The sequence below is a fragment of the Mustela nivalis genome (assembly GCF_964662115.1).
Source record: "Mustela nivalis genome assembly, chromosome: 1".
NCBI classification, from domain to species: domain Eukaryota; kingdom Metazoa; phylum Chordata; class Mammalia; order Carnivora; family Mustelidae; genus Mustela; species Mustela nivalis.
This window is the reverse complement of record NC_139020.1, coordinates 47,352,564-47,373,128: the sequence shown is the minus strand read 5'-3', so window position 1 is coordinate 47,373,128 and position 20,565 is coordinate 47,352,564. Positions and strand designations below refer to the sequence as shown.

Here is a 20,565-nt window from a genome sequence, read left to right as displayed (position 1 = left end):
CTATAGGACTTGGAAATGCTCATTTGGCCCTTGGCATTTACTGCCTCATGTCCTCAGTCTCCATCTATGTACATTTATTTCTTCAAGGATCAGAAGCTCCTTGAGGGGAGAAGCTCCGGAACTAGAAAGCCTAGACTGAGAAACTGTGGGAAAGCCGCTTCACCCTTCAGAGCTTCAGGGTTTTCTAAAAAATAAAAATGCTAGCCTCCACGGGTACCATGAATATTTAATGAGACACCTAAGAGTGTTTAGCATAGACCAGTGCAAGTATGAACTAAAAAAAAAAACGTTTCCATTCCTTGTCTGGAGCTGCTAAGTTTGTTACGTCTTTGTAATTGCACAGCCTTTTTAATATAGTGGGTTCATTTAACCCTGGATGGCTTTCATCTGGAAAGAAACATAAGTATTTTAAGCTTTTGTTTGCTTCTTGGCAAATGCCCATCTTTATATTGGGTCATTACATTGATGAACCCATTTCTGTTATCTATCTATCTATCTATGAATAGCTCCAGTCATAAAACAAAGTTCTATTACTATATTAAGTAAATAATTTGGAAATGAGTATTGAAAAGAAATCTTCAATCAGTCTGGCAGGTAAAACAGGTAATAAGATCATCAGCACATTAACAAGTTTTAGGCTATTCACTTTAAGAAAGCTAACAAATTATAAAAACCTACTGGTGGACGCCGTCTGGAATACTTTCTGGTAAAGTACTAAAAGAGAAATGCATTTGGGAGAAATATTCTAGAATACTTATATTTCATCCATAGAAACTGCATTTTTGTTTCAACATGTTTTATATGAAAACTTCAACTGAAATGGCAGTCTTGGGAACCAAGATTCAATTAATTAAGAGGGATATACTAACTCATCCAGCTCTACAAATTCTAGAGGTTGCAGATTGGTGGAATGAATTATGGATCCACTAACCTGCTTAAAGCAAGTGGAGTTTGAATATATTTAGGTGGGCACATGTACCACAGTTCACCACAAGCCTTACTATTAATCCCTATTGCACTATACCTGCTGGCTAGATTTACTGACAAAAGACTGTTTCCAACTCCCAGATGAACACAGAAATCTGGTTTCACTGCATCACAAATGTGGTTTCCTAAACTCACATGGGTTAAAAGGGAAAGTCCCAGTTCTGAGTAAGCATATGAGTGCCTCTTTTCATACCTTGTTTAACGAGTTCTTTAATTCTCCCCGGTGTTCCTACGCCCAGGTGTACCACACGCTTCTCCAGCAACTTTACCTGCTCTTGGACCTATTTATTTCAAGATGAAGGAGATGAAAGGCAAGAAGAGTCATTAGAAAGGGCAATCATAGGCATTTCATCCAAAAGCTAAAGAAGTAAAAAAGCAAATAGGACTACTCTTGTTTAGTCCCAACTTCCAGTGCAAAGAAAGTTAATTAACATCAAGATAGAAAAGCATCACTCTCTAAAACTGGCAAATCTTCAGAGAACCCAGGGGTCAAACCTCAGCTTCTGTGCAGGAATCTTGGAGCACAGAGGAGTAGCGACTTTTGTTGGGGGAGGTGGGCATGCTAAGGGCAGGGGATGTAAAGAACACAACAGTTGTTAAGTATGTTATATAAGAAGGCACCAAAGAAAACACCTGCTAAGGAGTTAAGAAAAAGCTAGGAGCAGCCCTTAAGGATAACTTACAATACCTATCAGGAACCACAGGCCCTTACTTACCTTAATGTGTTTTGCAAATAATTTCATAACTTTGCTGTCTCCTCTAAATGCTGTCATTGACCTAATTAAAAAAAAAAAAAAGATTAATGCCTAAGAAAACTTACTCATTGCAGGCCACGTTGACTACTTAAGTATTATGTCTTGCCTTAAAGAGAATATATGTGTTTAAGTATGTAACTATGAGCATATGCATATGTAAATATACACCTATACAAAACACTGAGATTTTCAGGTTGGCCCATGGATGGAAGGAAAGTGAGGGATCCTTTTATTCAGGCATATATCTGGTTTGGCTTCTACTTTTCATACACAAGGTTAACTTTACTTAGGTTTCCTTGATAACTGAAACTTATGGATCTGCCCTTCATTTGTAATATAGAATTTCCATATTTCAGGTACCTGGCAGAGAACTCATTTTTAAATTCTGCAGTATAGTTCTCATACAAAATTTGGTTGCAAGAAGTATCTTGGAGCAGTGATGTCAGCCTATGCTCTGTGGAGCCCAAAGGCATCTACAAAAGTTTGTATGTGACTGCCACGGGTGGGTTGCTGGGAATGAGATGACAGGGAGGAGAAAGCTTATGTCTTGCAATCAGAGGAATCCCCCACTTTTATCTACTTAGCAGAGTGAGCTTTTCTGCAAAATATTATAGGTGTTAATGCTCCTGGCATCAACAGGTATAAAAGAACAATCAATCCTTTAGTTGCTGTTTGGGAATAGAACATGAGAATATGCTTGCAAATATTATTGTTTTTTATATATATTATTATGTTTTGAGAAATGTAGGAATATATGAATTTGTAAGACTGTAGGAATATATGAATTTGCAAGATAGTAAAGAATAGGTATTCTTATAAAAGTTAGAATTATTCACCATTAGTTTTTATGAATAGGGCTTGTTGTGCGAGCTCAGAAATCTCTTTTTGCAAATCACCTAACCTTGAAGTAGATCATAATATTACCAAAGACACAGAACACAGAATTGGTAAATGAAGTGTGACAACACAGGGCTTTTATGCCCTTCAGAATGGTATTTATGTACAGTAAAAGCCCAAATCAATGTGACAGCTTGTTTTTAAGAGGCCATCTCCAGGCCAACCCCTTTGCCATTAATGTTTGAATCTGAAATGAACTCTGTGGTTGTAGTTTTTAAAACACTGAAAAGTCAATGTGAACTACTATGACTTCAGAACCAGAAAGTATAGCTGCCCAGAAACAGATGGAGTCTTGAAGATCAATTGTGTTTGGAGCAGAAATAGTTGCAAGAAACACTTTTATTTTACTGAGAGTCAGTGTGATACAATTTAATGTATGTGCCTCGTGGGGAAAGGAGAGTTTGAAGAACTTAACCACTTTTATAAATTTGTAAGATTAGTTCATTTAGAAAAATACATGCAAGTAACTATTGAAAGTCTACATTTGCACCTTAATTTATTTTCTCCAGGACCTGAACTTTCCTTTGTTTTGTCTCCTGTCAAAGCCGGTACAAAGCCTGGCCCTGGAATAGGGCTAGTTCCAGTAAATCCCAATTTACTCTGATGGCCCTTCTCTGAAAAATCAATGTTAACACTGATCCCTTGGAAGCCTTTTTGTTTTTTCTACAAAAACTACAGTAAATGAAAAGGTATGTGAAAGCACCTAGTAAAGCACTGACAAATTATCTTTAAAACATAATTTTTATATTTAAAATCGGTCCATTTGGAATTTACTTTGGTATGAGAAGTGAGATAGGGATCCAACTTTACTTTTCCAGATGGCTACCCAGTTGTTCCAACACCATTTATTAAATAATCCATCTTTCCCGTCTGCTTTGTCACTTTTGCCATATGCTCCATTTTCACATGCATATAGGCCTATTTCTGAACTTCAATTCTGTTCCACCGGTCTGATCTGTCATGTGTATGCCAGTTCCATACTGTTTGAATTAGGGAGACTTGGTAACATATCTATTGGTAATCTGGTAGATACTATAGGTATAGTATCCACTCACTAATGTTCTTCCTCAGAATTTCCCCAGGTATTTTTCTTCTGTATTTTCTCTTATGAACTTAGAACTATAGCTTATCTTTAACTTTTGAACTTAGCTTATTGAGTTAGAAAACCAGTTCTACCGAAGTTTCACTGGGAATCTGTGAAATTTATAGATTATTCTAGGTAAAACAGGCATCTTTGCAACAGTGACTTTTTTTTAAAATTTAAAGATTTTATTTATTTATTTGACACACACAGAGAGAGAACGAGCAAGTATAAGCAGGGACAGCGGCAGAGGGAGAGAGAGAAGTAGAAGCTGAGCAGGGAGCCCAATGCAGGACTCAATCCTAGGACTCTGGGATCATTACCTGAGCCAAAGGCAGATGCTTAACCAACTGAGCCACCCAGGCATCCCTACACTGATTCTTCCTATTTAGCAATATTGTATGCCCTTTTGTTTAAGATCTTTTGAGTTGTGGGGCACCTGGGCGGCTCAGAGAGTTAAGCTTCCGACTCTTGATTTCAGCTCAGGTCACCATCTCAGGGTGGTGAAATGGAGCCCCACATCAGGCTCTGTGCTGGGCATGGAGTCTGCTTAAGATTCTCTCTCTTCTTCTCCCTCTGCCTCTCCCTGCCCCCACCACCTCTTAAAAAAAGATCTGAGTTGCTTATGTAATATTTTCTTTATATGGATTTTGGTAGGTTTATTACTTGGTAGTCTATTTTTTCTTGTTATTATTTTAAATTAGATCTTTTCTTCCATTATTTTTTCCCACTCATCATTGCTTATATTATTTCTTGGCTTTTATTCTTGGCCTCTAGAGTGGCAGAACATGTGTTCTCCACACAAAAGCCAAAGTGATCCTTTAGATTGATTATTCAGATCACGTGACTCTTCTGCTCAAAATCTTCCAATAGCATTATATCTCAGGACCTTTTATATTTTCTGTCCACTCTGTCTGGAATGTTCTTCTTCTAGATATCTACATGGCATTCTCCTTCACTTTGTTTATATCTCTGCTCAAATGTCATTCTCCTTAGAAAAGCTTACTGTGACAACCCTTTTAAAAGTAGCCCTCCAACCCCATCCTTCCTTTTGACATGCTTTATTTTTTCTTATGTAATTTAACATTACCTGACATCATATTGTGTATTTATTTGTTTATTGTCTGTCTCCCTCACCAGAAGGTAAGTTCCATGAAAGAAGGGATTCTATTTTGCTCATTGTTACATTTCCAACATATAGAACATATCAACTTGACACATCTTAGTTACTCAGAAAACATTCATGAAAGGAATAGGTGAGGTATCTAACCTAATGAGCTCCAAGGCCCGGACAGCAGAGCTGCAGATGATCAACATCAGGACTGATTTCTTCTCATTATGGTTTTTCCGAAGTTTTACCCACTTAGGGCAGACTGGGGGAAAAAAAAGTAAGAAAAATATTACTCTAAATATTGTAAAATAGGGCCCCTATTTATTTTAGCCCCCTGAGTATTCTCCAATTACCCTTTGTTAGTGTTTAATTAGTTATTGTCCAGATTCTATTCTCTGGTTATTCAAGATATTAGATTAAAATGAAAGATCATTAACTTATATCATAGAACACATAATATGCCAAGTAGCTAAATGTGACTAGTTTTAGGACCAAGTAAAAAAAAGTTTGGAATAATACATTTTTGATAATTTTATGTTTGATGCTTGATGGCAAAGACTAAATAGAAAAAGAACTCAGATTCAATAATGTTAAATTTTAAGGAAACACTCAACACAAGATAAAAATGGAAATGACATTAAAATAATAGCAATCATATATTAAATATGACACTGTTTAGTTCTCATAACCCACTAAGGTTGATTCTACTATAACCTACATTTACACCTGCTGAATTTGAGGTGCAGAAAGGTTTAAGAACTCAAGTTGAGTGCCATCAGAACTACTTTCAGTTTGAAAAAGAATGTTACATCTCTATATCTAAACTATTTCATTATCAGTCACAATAGATGACTACCTAATATGAATAATCTGGCTATTACTGGAAAACACAATAAATATCGAAAAGATGAAATTAGGTTGTGTGATAGCCGTGGTCTGAGTTATGAGCGTATGAAAATAAGAATTTCAGGAAATAAGAATTTCAGAACTTTACAGCCAGAATAAAGATCACATGTCCAACTTCCTTATCTTCCAGGTAACAAAGTCAAGTCCTGGAAGAGTACTCAGTGACTTGCCCCTGGTCAAATAGCGAGAGACTTAGAACTAGAATGATAATTAATCTCTGGATTCCTACACCAATATTTCTAATGTATTATAAACCAAAAATGAGATAAAAACTCAAATTCTCAAAGCCAGGGCAAAACAAGAATAAACTTAAATAAACAGAAATTGATATCAAGATGTACCTTAAGAAAAACCTCCATTTCAAGTCCATTTGAGGTGGATAGTTTTGCTTTTAAATGTAGTTTCAAAAGTTGTTATTCTAACTAGATGGATCTTATGTTTTAATGGAGTAATAACAACTTGGTGAATAACTTAAAAGAAAAACCATAGGTTACTTACTTTCTTTTAGGTATGATGAGAGACTATGAGTCAAATCATTGGCTTTGAGGAAACAGGAGTCTAGAATATGAAAAACATGCTTTGTAGAGGATTTTGCAAACATACACATGATCAAAACAGATCCATTGTGAATGTATCTTCTGGAATAAGGTTGTAAAACATTAGTGAATGGGGCTTATTATATATTTTAAAGTGTTGTCCAGTATTTAAAACAATAGCAGCAATAAAGCAAGTAAGCTTTTAACTGTCAATGATTTCTTTTCTTTTCTTTTCTTTTTTTAAAAAAAGATTTATTTATTTATTTGACAGAGAAACAGCAAGAGAGGGAATATAAGCAAGGGGGAGTGGGACAGGGAGAAGCAGACTTCCCACTGGGCAGGGAGACAGATGTGGGGCTCAATCCCAGAACCCTGGGATCATTAACTGAGCTGAAGGCAGATGCTTAACAGCTGAGTTGCCCAGGCACCCCTGTCCCTGATTCTTAGAGTAGTGAAATAGAAGCTTGTTCTATCATTCAATGAACTTATGAAGAATGTTTATTTTTCAAATCATGGAATAGGCAATATACAAAGGTAAAGGGGAAAGAGTTAACAAATCTAGGTAGAGAGGCTCAAACTCACTAGTCATCATAGAATTGCATATTACAACGATGAGGTAATACTGCACACACCCATTAGAATGATAGCGGTTAGAAAGAGGTATAATACTGACTCTTGTCAAGAATGTAGGGTGATAAGCCTCTTGTGAAATGTAGGTGGAGGGGCAGCTGGGTGGCTCAGTGGGTTAAAGCCCTGCCTTCGGGTCCTGGGATCGAGCCCCACATCGGGCTCTCTGCTCAGCAAGGAGTCTGCTTCCCTTTCTCTCTCTCTGCCTACCTGTGATCTCTGTCAAATAAATAAATAAAAATCCCCCCCCAAAAAAAAAAAAAGGAGATGTAGGTGGAGGTGTAAACTGGTAATAGCTATTCTGGAAAGTAGTCAAATTAAGTTGTATTTACTCTATGACCCATGATTACATTCCTGAGTAAATAATGGAAAGAAATTCTTATGTGGTCTATAAAGAGATAAACGAGTATATTTATCCTATTATTATTTGTGATAGTGGGGAGCAGGAAGCAACCTAGGTGTCCATATCTGAGAAAATGGATGACCAATAGGTGGTAGATAAAATCACTGGTATACTGTTTAGCATTAAGAAGCAAGGAACTTGATGTGCATTAAACCATATAGGCATATCTCAAAAAAGTGCTCAGAGAGGAAAGAGACAGAATGAGAAGGAATGAGAAGTTCAGCACATTGTTTAGATAAATTGTAAAGTGTACACACATACAACAACATGACATTTTACAAGCATATATACATATTTAAAAGCATGTATTAACACATTAGAATGAATGCTCTGGGGAAAGTAAAGAGGAGTGTGGACTGAAGAAGAGTGGGAATAATGCATCAAAATACAACACAACACCAGAGTAAAAGACAATATAACACTAAAATAAAATATAAGGGCCTTGCTCAACCAAGGTTTAGTAATTATGTAGTATTATTAACTCTGTACCTGAGATGTATTAAAAAGCAGGATCATGTTTATTATTCTAATTCTTTCTATAAGAAAAAGGTTTTCTATGAACACAGTTGAGTGCTAGGGAGCAAACTATTACTAAATTTAAATTAATTTTAACATTAATATTGTGACCCAGCATATGTTACTCACATTATGTGAGTTAACTAACTTCAAAGATGTTGCTTCCTATACAGCTGTAGAGCCTTTGATGTTCTTAAAACTGTAATTTCCCAAGTCTGAATATGATCAGACTCACCTGGAGAGCTTTACCAAAGATACAGATTCCTAGGACGGACTCTTTTTGTTAGTAAGTCAGAATTCCTTAGGGGTGGGCCTGGGAATTTGCTTTTTAATTTTTGGGCGATTCAGTTGCTGCTAGCCTACATGCATTTAGTACTGATCTAAACCACACTGCAGCTCTCAGGAGTACAGCTGAGTTAACTCCAAGAAATTCTTGCCTCAAAACTAATTAAGTGCCCATGTGTATGACATTAACAGTATATAGTGAACATTATTAATCGAAAAGACATGTTCCTGCCCTACAGACACAAATAACCTCAAATCAAAACCAACTTAGACACTCAGAAAACTAATAGGAACAGTACCTCATTATCTATATTCACCTTATATTTATGCTCCTGCCCCTGCCTGTTCCAAATAACCCAGAGTGTGTCCCTTCTCTTACTTACTGTGGACTTCCTCTCTGTCCTTGGTTTCATATGTAGCAAACTGGGCCTTCTCCTAAATGGTCTCTTGATGCTTTTATTCACTGTGTCTCAGAATGGCCAATTTCTTTTTTTTTTTTTTTTTTATAATTAATTTTTTTTTTTTAAAGATTTTATTTATTAATTTGACAGAGAGAAATCACAAGTAGACAGAGAGGCAGCCAGAGAGAGAGAGAGAGGGAAGCAGGCTCTCCGCTGAGCAGAGAGCCCGATGCGGGACTCGATCCCAGGACTCTGAGATCATGACCTGAGCCGAAGGCAGCGGCTTAACCCACTGAGCCACCCAGGCGCCCCGAATGGCCAATTTCTTAACTGAAAATGAAAACCTGTTCTTTTTGTCTATAAAAGTATTTTTAACATTTTCCTTCCTTCCTAAACCAAGCCATGACCATACCTTCCGTTTAACTATATAACTGAACTGTAATAGAGCAATAATATAATGTAAACTCACTCTGGAAATCCAATGACTTTAAAGGTTTCTTATGATCTCTGTATCTCTATAATGCTAGAAAATTAAGATTTATGATGTTCCATAAGTATACACAGCAGCAGCAATCCCACTATCTCACAAATCTTTCCTGAGTAGAAGGTGTACGCTAACAAAGAATGAAGGATAAAGCAACCACTGAGTCAAACTTCAGTTAAACTTTGAACAGAAGCTCTGCTATAACACTTCGTTCCTATGATACATCAGTCAGGACTTAGCTCTTCTCAAAGGAACTATGCCTGGACAGGAGTGGTTTCTAACTGTTAAAAAAAAAAAAAAAAGTACAAGGAATACCCTTTTAGGGAATTTAAGGAGTTCATTTCCACAAGAGCAAGATCTGGAGCTTTAGACTCCTCTGGGCTTTGTGAGTCTAAAACTCCAGATCTTGCTCTTTTGGAAATGCACTCCTTAAAGTCCCTAAAGGATATTCCTTTTGGAAAAGAAACAGACAGGGGCACTCCTGTTTTCAAACTTAATGTACTTTTTTTTTTTTAAAGCACATCACAAAGGAATTCTAAAAATTCAGGGAATGGGATGTTTTTCAGCTCCTTAAGCCTCTAGAAAGCATAAAGTTGTAATGGAAAAGGGAAATCAAGCTACCGTTGACTTTTTCCAACAGTAGTAATTAGATATCCCTAGTAATCTATAAAAAGCTCATCTGAAAGAGTGATACCAGACCTTGTGTGGTTTGATTTTGTAACAACATCTCTTTACTCTCTGCCCCAAAGAGTTAGAGGATGTATCCAAGTTTTCAAATTAATTAAAATCAGTTGTTTTAAGAATTTTGCAGTATTTTTAACTTAATTATAAATATTCTAAGGCAGTAGATCTCGAACAACAGTAGGTTTAAGAATCACTTGGAGTGAGGTGTCAGCTTTGCTAAAAATGTGTAATTTTATTCCTATCTTTAGATAGTTTGCTTGAAAAAGTCTGGCCTGAGACCCAAAACACTACCATAAAAACAAAACTATAACTAGAAATCTGTGATAAGGACAACAAAACTAAGAAGCTTATTAAAGCTAAAGTTGGGCACCTGGTGGCTCAGTTGATTGAATGTCTGATTCTTGGTTTCAACTCAGGTCATGACCTCAATGGTCATGACACTGAGTCTGGCATTGAGCCCCTGACCAGTCATTGGGCTCCCTGCTTAGCATGGAGCCTGCTGGAGACTCTTTCCCTCTCCCCTTCTCTCCCAACTTGAGTGTGCACACTCTTTTTCTCAAATAAATAGATAAATCTTTAAAAAAAAATAAAAAGCTAAAGTTTTTGTCTATAAAGGGTGATTAAACTATGTTTCATATCTATACTTTTAATGTGTGCTTTATTTTTATTTTAATTTAACTTCTATCTTCAACTAGGGATTCTTACTCCTTGAAGAATGCTAAAACAATGCACACTCAACAATTCGCTTTTTTAAAAAAATTAAATTATAAATCTTTCTTTAGACTTGAACAGATACCATTTAGCATCTTAATGAAGAAATCATTCAGGGATGCCTGGGTGGCTCAGTTGGTTAAGAGGCTGCCTTCGGCTCGGGTCATGATCCCAGAGACCTGGGATCAAGTCCTACATCGGGCTCCATGCTTGGCGGAGATCCTGTTTCTCCCTCTGCCTCTGCTGCCACTCTGCCTGCCTGTGCTCGCTCTCTCTCTCTGGCAAATAAATAAATAAAATCTTTAAAAAAAAAAAAAGAAAAGAAAAGAAATCATTCAAAAGTTACAACTATGAGGTTGAGGAAAGGAGTATTAGCACGTGAAAATACACTGATTCACTGACGGAGATACCTAGCCATAAGATACATAGTGTAGGAAAGAAAAACCCTTTTTGCTCCTCCTCATCAGGAAAGTTGATAGCAATAACAATGAGTTCTGCTAAATGACTAACTTCAGAACAGTAAGGGGGAAAAAAAGGAGGGGAAAAAACCAAACAAGTCTGGCTGTACCTGGTAGGTTTAGTTCTTCTAATTCAATCACTGAACGATTACTGCTGTAATAGTCCTTCATCAGTTTCTGTAGGTCTTCAGGTGTCCCTGGTTTTGGCTCTGATTTTGCAAGAACATCTGTAATTTTCTTCTAAGACATGAGAAGAAAGGAAAAAAACCCAGGAAGATAGATTTTAGAATGATGTTAGCTTAGAATAGCTAAGAATCCTCTGGTACTTAATTAAACTGCACACAGATTTTGGTAATAACTGAGTATGCATGTGAGTTCTAATAGATACACTTGAAAAAACTTGAATACTTTTTGGACACAACTACCGCTTTGAAAAATGAATGGGATATCTAAAAGTCTCTTTGTAACTCTTGGTCTATGGCTTCTAGGAGAACTGAAATTTCTGTAGGAGTCTCCATTAATACGGCATTATTTTCTGTTAAAAGTCAATTAATCTTGTTGCTGTGGAAACCTCTCTTTAATCCTTCGAAGATTTTTATTCCCCAGAGTAGAATTTTGAGAATTTTTTACCTAACTTGGTTTTTAAGGCACTGAGTCTCACTTTGGGTTTCTTGGATTAAGGTAAAACCTGCAGGAGTAATCTGAGCATTGGATCCCACTGCAAAGGACTGTAGACTCTTGACTGTCAAGTCTTAGGAGAGCGTCTTGAAGTGGCCCCATGGAAAGCAGAACAGGAATAACTTTACAGCATTTATTTTGATTTGAATTTACTTGTGCAGCATTTATTGAGTGCCTGCAATGTACTAGGAGCACACCACTGTTCAGTTAATTTTTACCACAAACTTCTCATTTCCTTCTAATGTTTCGCCAAAGATCCACAAAGAGCCACTCCCTACCCCCACCTTTCCACCTCTTTCAACAATATCCTCATTTCTATACCACTGCCAAGAATAATCAAAGTTCTGTCAAATGAATTGACTTTTAAAATATGTCATCAGTAGGCACAGTTTAGTATGACCTCAGCCAAGGCTAAAACCATCTAGCAAGAGTTTTGACCTTGAGCCACCAAGAACTTAACACTCCTGAAGGCCATTAGTGTACAAACTATCAAAGAGAAGTTAAAGTCACTTCTTTAAGGACTTGCCAAACCTCAGCCAATTTGGCATCTCCCATCTTTCTATTTGGCCATTTGTGAGCAAAGAAAACATATGCACACATACTCTGAACTTTCTAAAAGCTTGCTGTTAAGTAATTGGTTTGAATCCATCTTCTTTACTCTAATCCCAATCATATTTCCTCTGCTGAATTCAACAGTAGACCCTGTTGGCAGGGAGAGAATTACACTGGTGTTTTCACAACTGTGGTGGAAGGTCAAAGAAAACCACACCTTCTCCAAGGTTGAGCCATAAGAAAGTCTGTACAGGAGCAAAAGAGTCTTCCATGCACTCAGAGGCAAGTATTAAAATGTAAGGGGAGACTTTTGCTTTAAATTATGGTTCCAAATTATGGTCAGAAGTGCCATATACTATGGTCATCTGGTTATTATTTTATTTTTATTAATATTGTAAGTATAAGGTTTAAAAAACTGAAATGGATATGAAAAGAAAGTTGGTAAATTTCTTTCCAGCAGAGCCAGAAGGGCCAGAGGGCAGAGCAGCTTTGGGATCCTTTTAGAATTAGAAATCCATGTCTTCTAACGACAATGAAAACAAAGGTGGATAACAAAGATGTCTGGTGCTCCACAAGATTGAAATAGGAATCAGAAGAATTTATTTTTAGCTCCAACAGAAACACTTAATACTTATGACCTTAGGAAAGTCACCAAACCTCACTGAATCTTACAATCTCTAAGGTTGGAATTATAACAACTGCCTTATCAAAGTACACTATATAGAAATGTGAGGTAGATCACCTGCAGTTGTAAGAAAATTGTAAGAAAGTATGAATAATACCTTTCTTCTCTTCCTTGTCTTGGTGGCATCTTCTTTTGTTTCCTTTGGTTGTATCAAGAAACATTCTTTAGGCTGTAAAGAGATACAGATGAGGAAATTTTCATGTTAGCATGATGACAGGTCAACTAATGGTAGTAACCCCAGAGTACCTAGGCCATACAGGTATTCTTCGTAGTGTCTTGGTAATATTGTACAGACAGTGATGCTGGAAGACCAACAGGCTCTTAGGTAGGGGCTGGGACGAGGGAATCAAAAAGTGCCAATGAAAAATCAGAAAGTGCCAATGACTTGAGACTGGAAAAATCTTTGAACAAAGGTGAAAATGTGTGAGTGAGTGTATATGTGTGTTTGAAGTGGTGGTGCAGGGTATTAAAGATTGAAGACAGTGGCCAGGTTTATAAAATACAGGCAGAGTAGATGTGATTAAAATTAAGATGTGGTAAGAAAGTCTTTGACTAGAGTGACTGGCATTTGCCATGAACTAGCAATGTGTGAGCTTGTATTTCCAAGTCATTGGTTTACTATTTTGTTATTCATTCCTTTCCTCTTTCAATAAGCATTGAAAAACGGAAACTAAAAAATTACTTACATTTTTATAAAACCAGCTGCACCAAATGCCTTATCTATAGTGACTATAAAATGATGTTTCTGCTGATGGTCTGATAAAAGTCTCAGCACAATGGCATTTTGAGTAATCAGTTTTGCCTATTTGCCTATTGGATTAAGACCTTGATTTATAAAATAGAATGCCTCAGATTCCTTATTTATTAATCATACACAAGAATATAAAATGTTTCCTGTGCTGGCTCTTTTATGCAACATTTTCAAACAAGTTGCCAAGTAAGATATAAAATATGAGTGAAAACTTATTCTCAGTTTTTCCTGGATTAGGTTTCCATCCCAACTAGAAAGTACTCAGTTTAAGCTGGTAAGCTACTAACTAAAACAATCTTGTCTCTGCTGGCTCTGTTTAAAATGATTATAGATGAAGCTTTCTGTTAAAGTTTGCAGACAGCCTGTGATTAAGAATGCCTATGGTTTGAAGCCATATATATATATGTGTGTGTGTGTGTGTGTGTGTGTGTGTGTGTGTGTGTGTATACTTTTTTCAAGACATGGGGACAGGACCAGCAGTTTCTAGACTCGGTTTCAGTTAGTAGAAAAGCAGATTCAAAGGTTCGGGATTAAAGTAACATGGGAATCTTGAAATTTTAGCTTCTTCTCAGTTAAAACAAAAACCTGCCAAAAGCAATTGCATCATAGCTAAAGAAAAGATATTATGACCTCTCTTATTCTGAAAGTTAAGCTGTCTTGTGGATGCAGATACATGCCAATTTGATGCTGGTACATGCCAATTAGAAACTGGGCCAAGGCCACTAATATGTCACAGAAGCTGCCAGATGGTCATAAGAGTCCAATTACAGGCCAGGCCAACATTCAGTTCATGCTTGTAAGGCAAAGGCCTGGATATGATTAGCAGATCCCTCAAGGCATACTGTAGTATCTTGTCACCAATATCAAGGTTTTTGGGAATTAGATGTAGAAACCTGTTCCATTTTGTTATTTAGCATTTAGGGTGCTCTCTAACAGTATGTTCAATGTGCAAAGTTGTATTTATGTTAGGTTTACAAAGCCAAATAACTCTAACATGACATAAATTAAATCTGGAAATGAGCTCTGTTATAGGGATATGGCCTGTCCAATTCTGGAAGAAAAAAATAAAATGTAATTCTGAATCATGCATAGGAAAAAAGAAACATACTTGATGAACTTGTTTTAGTTAAGATACTGCATGAGTTTAAATGTTAGGTTCAAATTCTTAGATCATTCTAAAGGAAATACAGTATATTATTTGTTTTCTGGGAGCAGTTGCCTTACATGGTTAAGGGTGGATAATAATGAAGAAGCTAAGTTTATGGAGGCAATTTCAACAAAGGTGAGATGGCTTTATGAAAAATACAAAATCCATTTCATTAAAAAGTCCTAAATATAGCCATGTGCCTTACAAATACTGAGGTTTATCTTCAGAGAGACTAGGTAAAAAGATATAGAAGACTCAGGCCAGACTAGCTAACCATTTCTGGAAACCAATTTCAATAGTATATTTCTTTGACAGTTGATAAGAAATTTCTTTTTTTTTTTAATTTTACTTTATTTTATTTCTTTTCAGTGTTCCAAAATTCATTGTTTTTCATTTCTTTACATGAAATCTAGTGATTTTTTTAAAGCATAGCTTAAATATGTAGTTTAAAAATTTAGAAATATATATGAAAAATTAATCTTTAAGTGAAGCATTTGAGGCATATTCTCAAATACTTAAAGTGCCAAAAACTATATCCTTTAAGAATGATTCTTCTAGTTAAACATGGCAAATCAACTTCAAAAATGCTACTAAACTAAAAATGAAGGCAACTGAAAAAGGTATAAATTTATATGGACCACACAATCAGGAGAGACCAATAGTAGTGGAGAGATTTCAACAACATTTTAGAAAATGGAAAATGATTGAAACTGGATGGAAGAAGTGACTTAGCAGAAAGGAAGAGCTAGCACCTAGGTTTCTGGAGAGGTGGAAGCTAATAGTCGGTGAAGTTGTTTGACCTACTGGAGAAAGGGTTTAGTAGTTGGAGACACAAGGTACTACAGATAGTAAAGAGTTTTAAAAGAAGGACTTTGGTTGAAAGTTTATATTTAGAATGATTAGTCCTCTTCCCACCCCTCATTGGCTATATCTCCTGCCCAGGAAGCCAAGCAACTATCTGGTTAATGCTTGCTTTCATCTTGATATTCCTGGCAGCAGACAGAAGGTTTATTCTCTGGAAAGAACAAGAGGACCCAGAAATCTGGCAAAGGAAAAATAGGACACAGGTTGAGACTCACTTCCTTTTCCTAGGCAAATTTCAAATGTCATGAGCCAGGCTTATATATTACATGCAGGAGCCTACTGAATTTTTCTCTGGAAAAATGAAATGGACTAAGAGAGATGCCACAAGAGAGTGACATTTGGTGGGCATAGTAAATACAGCTTGCTATCCTAGTACTCTGCTATGAAGTTCACTAATCAACAAGCCTCACACATGCACAAAATATTCCATCAGCTTTTTAGTGTCTCTTTTTAATATGAATCGACAGCTAAGTGTCCACCATGAGAGCAAATAAACAACAAAAAGATAAAAAGTTCAAAACAATTATAATCAATATTCTCATATAGATAAGGGAAGAATTTCAGCCATGAGACATAAAAGAGAACGAGAAAAATCAGAATAAAAATGTAGGAGGAAGGCTTGAAGATAGAGGAAATCTCTCTAAAAGATGAAAAATGTAAGAATATTAGATAGAAAATCAGCCCAAGAGATTCAACATCCCAATAAAAGGTATTATAGAAAGAGGGACCATAAAAAACACTGGGAAAGGAGTGATCAAAGAAATAACAAAAGAAAAACTTTCCAGAACTGAAGGAAACTTTCTAGAATATGAAACTCTAAACTGCATGCCCATTATGTATACAATATAATGAATATTAAAAATATCCACACTGAGGAGCATCATTGTGAAATTTCATATCATGGACAAACAAAAAAGACTAAAAATTTCTGAAAAGGAAAACAATAACTTACAAAATACAAAGAGTCCAGAAACAGAATTGTGTTGGACCTTGCAGCACAATAAGGCAAGTTAGGACTTAATAAAACAATGCCTTCAAAATTATGAGTAAAATCTATTTGCAAATGAGACTTTTATACCCAGCCAGACTGTGAGTCAAGTTAAGAGTAAAATAAAGGTATTTTCAGGTATTTTAGGTCTCAAAAAATTGATTTCCCATCCATAGATAGTAAAGACTATATTCCAGCAAAATAAAGGGCTAAATCAAGAAAGAGTAAGATATGGGATTCAGCAAATAAGGAAATACTAATACAGGAGTGTTGAAGGGACAGTAAAGAGAAATCTCAATTGGTCAACACACCAAGAGAATAACCAACTCAGAGTGGAAAAGGAGTACAGAGGCCTGCAGGGAACAGCAATGAGTGATCTATTTGAGCATATGGAAGATATTATTCATGGACATGTGGAAAAGATATTGGAATATATGGAAAGAATTAACAGTAGGAACACAACAAACTAGGCAAATGAAGAAATGAGGTAATTATTAATGCCATGAAAACAAAGAGTTGTATAAGAAAGGAGGAATGATTATAGCTTTCCCCCCATCAGCAGTGAACAGTAGTTTCATGATATAATCATGAGATACTGAAGACTGTTTTAACCAAAATGTGATATTGTGTTAGCAGGGGAATTAGCAGTTAGAGAGGGAATACAGGGTAGATGGGAGAGCTGTGTCCTCATATGCTACCTCAGGAAGTTAACAGATCATGTCAGGAGCTGATAAAAAAAAAAAAGAAAAAAGAAAAAAGAAAAATAAACAGTACAAACTATATATTAGCAAATATGAAAAATAGCTAAAAGCTAAGGGTAGTTTCCTCTGAAGAAAGACTTAGCATGAGAGTAGAAAAGGTGATGCTGTTTTTTTATGAAAATGTTTTAATAGTGTTTGATTATCACTTTGGTAAAAAAAAATTAAATTCCCATTTTACAACAAAAACAAATATGTTCATTGTAAAAATAAAAAAAAATTAGAACTTTTTTTTAGTTTCTTTTGGGTTTAGTCAAAAATTATTTAGTACATACCCATCAAAATGCCTCAAATTAAACAGTGATAATTCCAAATATTTACAAGGATATAAAGCAACCAAAACTATTATACGTGGATGGTGCGAGTACAAAAATGGTACACTGGTTTTGGAAAAAAGTCTGTCAGTTTTTAGAAAACTAAACAAGACTCAGCAATTCTACCCCTATGCATTTACTCAAGAGAAATAAAAATGTCTGTTCACAAAAAGACCTGTATGTGAATGTTCATGGCAGATTTATTCATAATAGTTCCAAACAGGAAGTAGCCTCAGGTATCCATCAATAGAATAATAGATAAACTGGGGAGTACTCATATAATTGAGTATTATGAAGTGTTAAGAACTGAATTGTACCCCCTCTCTCCCATTCATATTTTGAAGTCCCAACCCGCAATGTGATTGTATTTGGAGACTGGGACTTTAAAGAGGTTGTAAAAGTTAAAGAAGGTCCTAAGGGTGGGGTCCTAATCCAATAGGACTGGTGTTTTTATATGAGGAGGAAGAGACACCAAGGAGACACACACAGCAGAAAGACCACGCAAGGACACAGTGAGAAACTGGCTATCTGTAAGCCAAGGAGAGAGGCCTTGGAAACCAAGAAACCAAACCTGTTGACACTTTGATCTCGGACTTCTAGTCTCCAGAACTGCGAGAAATAAATTTCTGTTGTTTAAGCTACCCAGTCTGTGGTATTTTGTTATGGCAGCCTGGACAGACTAACGTGCTTAGCAATGAAAAAAAAAAAAAAAAAAGAATCACTATACATCAACAGGATGAACCTAAAAAACACTGCACTGAATAAAAGCCTTGAATGAAAGAGCATATCCTACATGATTTCATTTACATGACATCAGAACAGTGGTTGGCTCTGGAGCATGGAGTCTGGAATAGCGATTTGGAACTGGCATGAAAGGATTTTTGGGGTGACGGTAATGTTCTTTAAACTGTGAGGTTTTTTTTTGTTTTTTTTTTTTGTTTTTTTTACTTTTACAAGGTTTATTTGTTATTTTACAATATTTTTAAAAAATTTATTTATTTATTTTCAGCATAACAGTATTCATTATTTTTGCACCACACCCAGTGCTCCATGCAATCCGTGCCCTCTATAATACCCACCACCTGGTACCCCAACCTCCCACCCCCTGCCACTTCAAACCCGTTGTTTTTCAGAGTCCACAGTCTCTCATGGTTCACCTCCCCTTCCAATTTCCCCCGACTCCCTTCTCCTCTCTAAATTTTATCAATTTGTCAAAACTCTGTGAATGGTACCTTTGACATTTATGCATTTGATTGCATATCAACTTCACCTCGAAAGGAAAAAAGAAAATCTTTAAATACTGAACTTCACTTAATGATATACATGCTGAAATGTCTGGGAGGAGTGTACTGATTTTGACAATTATTTTGAAATGTGGCAAAAATTAGGTGATTGATGGATGAATAGTGTTTCTGAACACACTGTAAAATTTTGGACTTTGAGGACATTGAGGGTGAGTGCCGGCAGAAAGTAAGGAAAATCTTATCAGAAACTGGGGGGAAGAGAATCTTTGTTATGTGGTGGTACAAAATTTAGCAATACTGTTGTCTGCAGGCATGTGGAAAATAGAAAATGTGTCTAATGTTATGGGTAATCCAATGAAGGAGATTCAAATAGTGTTGAGGGTGTCACCAACTTTCTTCTATGGCTTACAGTAAAATGGAAAAGGAAGAAGTTAAATTGAAAAAAGGACTATCAAAGAAGTCAAGGTATATGCGTGCAAATCCATCAACACCTCAGAAAGAACAAAGGTGGTACCTCAGAGTACTATTCGGTTACATAAGAGCTCTTTAAAGAAATTAAAAGTGTGTCTCACAGATTCTCTCAAACATGCCCTAGGAAGCTTAAGAAGTACTGTTTCTCCATTATCTAAGCAGGCATCCATGGAAGAGAAAACTTTATCTGGAAAAGATTTGTGGGGGTGACTTCTGCTCAATGGAGTAACCCCAATAAGAACCACAGAAGACCTACAAAATTCTTCAAGGTGTTATATATTCAGAAATACCTCTAGTTTGAGCTGAAAAGGTGAGAGATGAAATACAATGAGGAAAAGTCATTGAACCCTGAGAATTCTACTGTCAAGAAGCAGGCTGAAAGAACTGTTCATTGTAAATACAAGCTACGTCTCATTAAAAAAAAAAAAAAAGAAGGATGACTCAGAGGGCAACACAAGGAACCCAAAAGCATAGCAGAGAACCATGGAATGACCTCAGGAACCTGGGCCTTAACACTTAATAAAGAAACTCTCAACATTTTCAAATGCTGTAGGACAAATGGCTCCTTATGCTAATTACTTGAGTAGAATTGTCTCTAAAAGTTAGTCTATGCTTGTATTTGTTTCCCAGGCTGAGAAGAAATGTACTCAAGGAGCTATACTTAAGGAACTAAAACCGAGGACCCTCAAATGCCCCTGAACCTGATTAGAAAATGAAATTTTAAGCACTGAGCTCATGCTGTAAAAGGAAGGGACTTTTGCTTTCCTTGGGAGGGGTGAATATATTATGCATATGGGAGGGATAAATTCCTGGGGGCCAGAGGGCAGACCAAGGAAGCTAGATTCTAGAATAGCTATCAATGATCTCCAGGTATTCATACTCACCTTTTGAATTACTGACTCGATTCCTTTTTTTTTTTTTTTTTAAGATTTATTTATTTATTTGAGAGAGATAAAGAGAGAGAGAGAGGAAAGGGTGGAGGGAGAGGAAGAGAGAAACTTAAGCAGATGCTATGCTGAGCGCGAAGCCTGTTGCAGGCCTTGATTTCAGACCCTGAGACCAAGACCTGGCTGAAACCAAGACTTGGATGCTTAACTGACTGAGCCACCCAGGTGTCCCAAGAATAATCTTAAAGATGAAGAGTGGGATAAATATGAAATTATCAGTGCTCAAATAAATTAATATTAAGAAAATATAATTGTTGAGAAAGGTGACTAAAGAGGGAAAAGAATAAGCACTCTTACTGAGGAGTCCTTTATGATCTGAGGAGC

General features: G+C 36.3%; 1 protein-coding gene across 6 annotated transcripts in view; it reads right to left on the bottom strand.

Annotated features, from left to right (window-relative positions):
* The window catches only part of CMSS1 (cms1 ribosomal small subunit homolog), a 384,418-nt gene that overhangs the window by 8,666 nt on the left and 355,187 nt on the right, over positions 1-20,565 (bottom strand). For all 6 annotated transcript variants that reach the window (XM_082696018.1, XM_082696023.1, XM_082696022.1 and 3 more), the window contains 6 exons: positions 12,855-12,926; positions 10,953-11,082; positions 6,236-6,295; positions 4,991-5,093; positions 1,704-1,764; positions 1,181-1,268 (listed from right to left, as the gene is read on the bottom strand). In XM_082696018.1, coding sequence (XP_082552144.1) covers positions 1,181-1,268; positions 1,704-1,764; positions 4,991-5,093; positions 6,236-6,295; positions 10,953-11,082; positions 12,855-12,926 — 514 coding nt within the window. The remainder of the gene's footprint in view (positions 1-1,180; positions 1,269-1,703; positions 1,765-4,990; positions 5,094-6,235; positions 6,296-10,952; positions 11,083-12,854; positions 12,927-20,565) is intronic.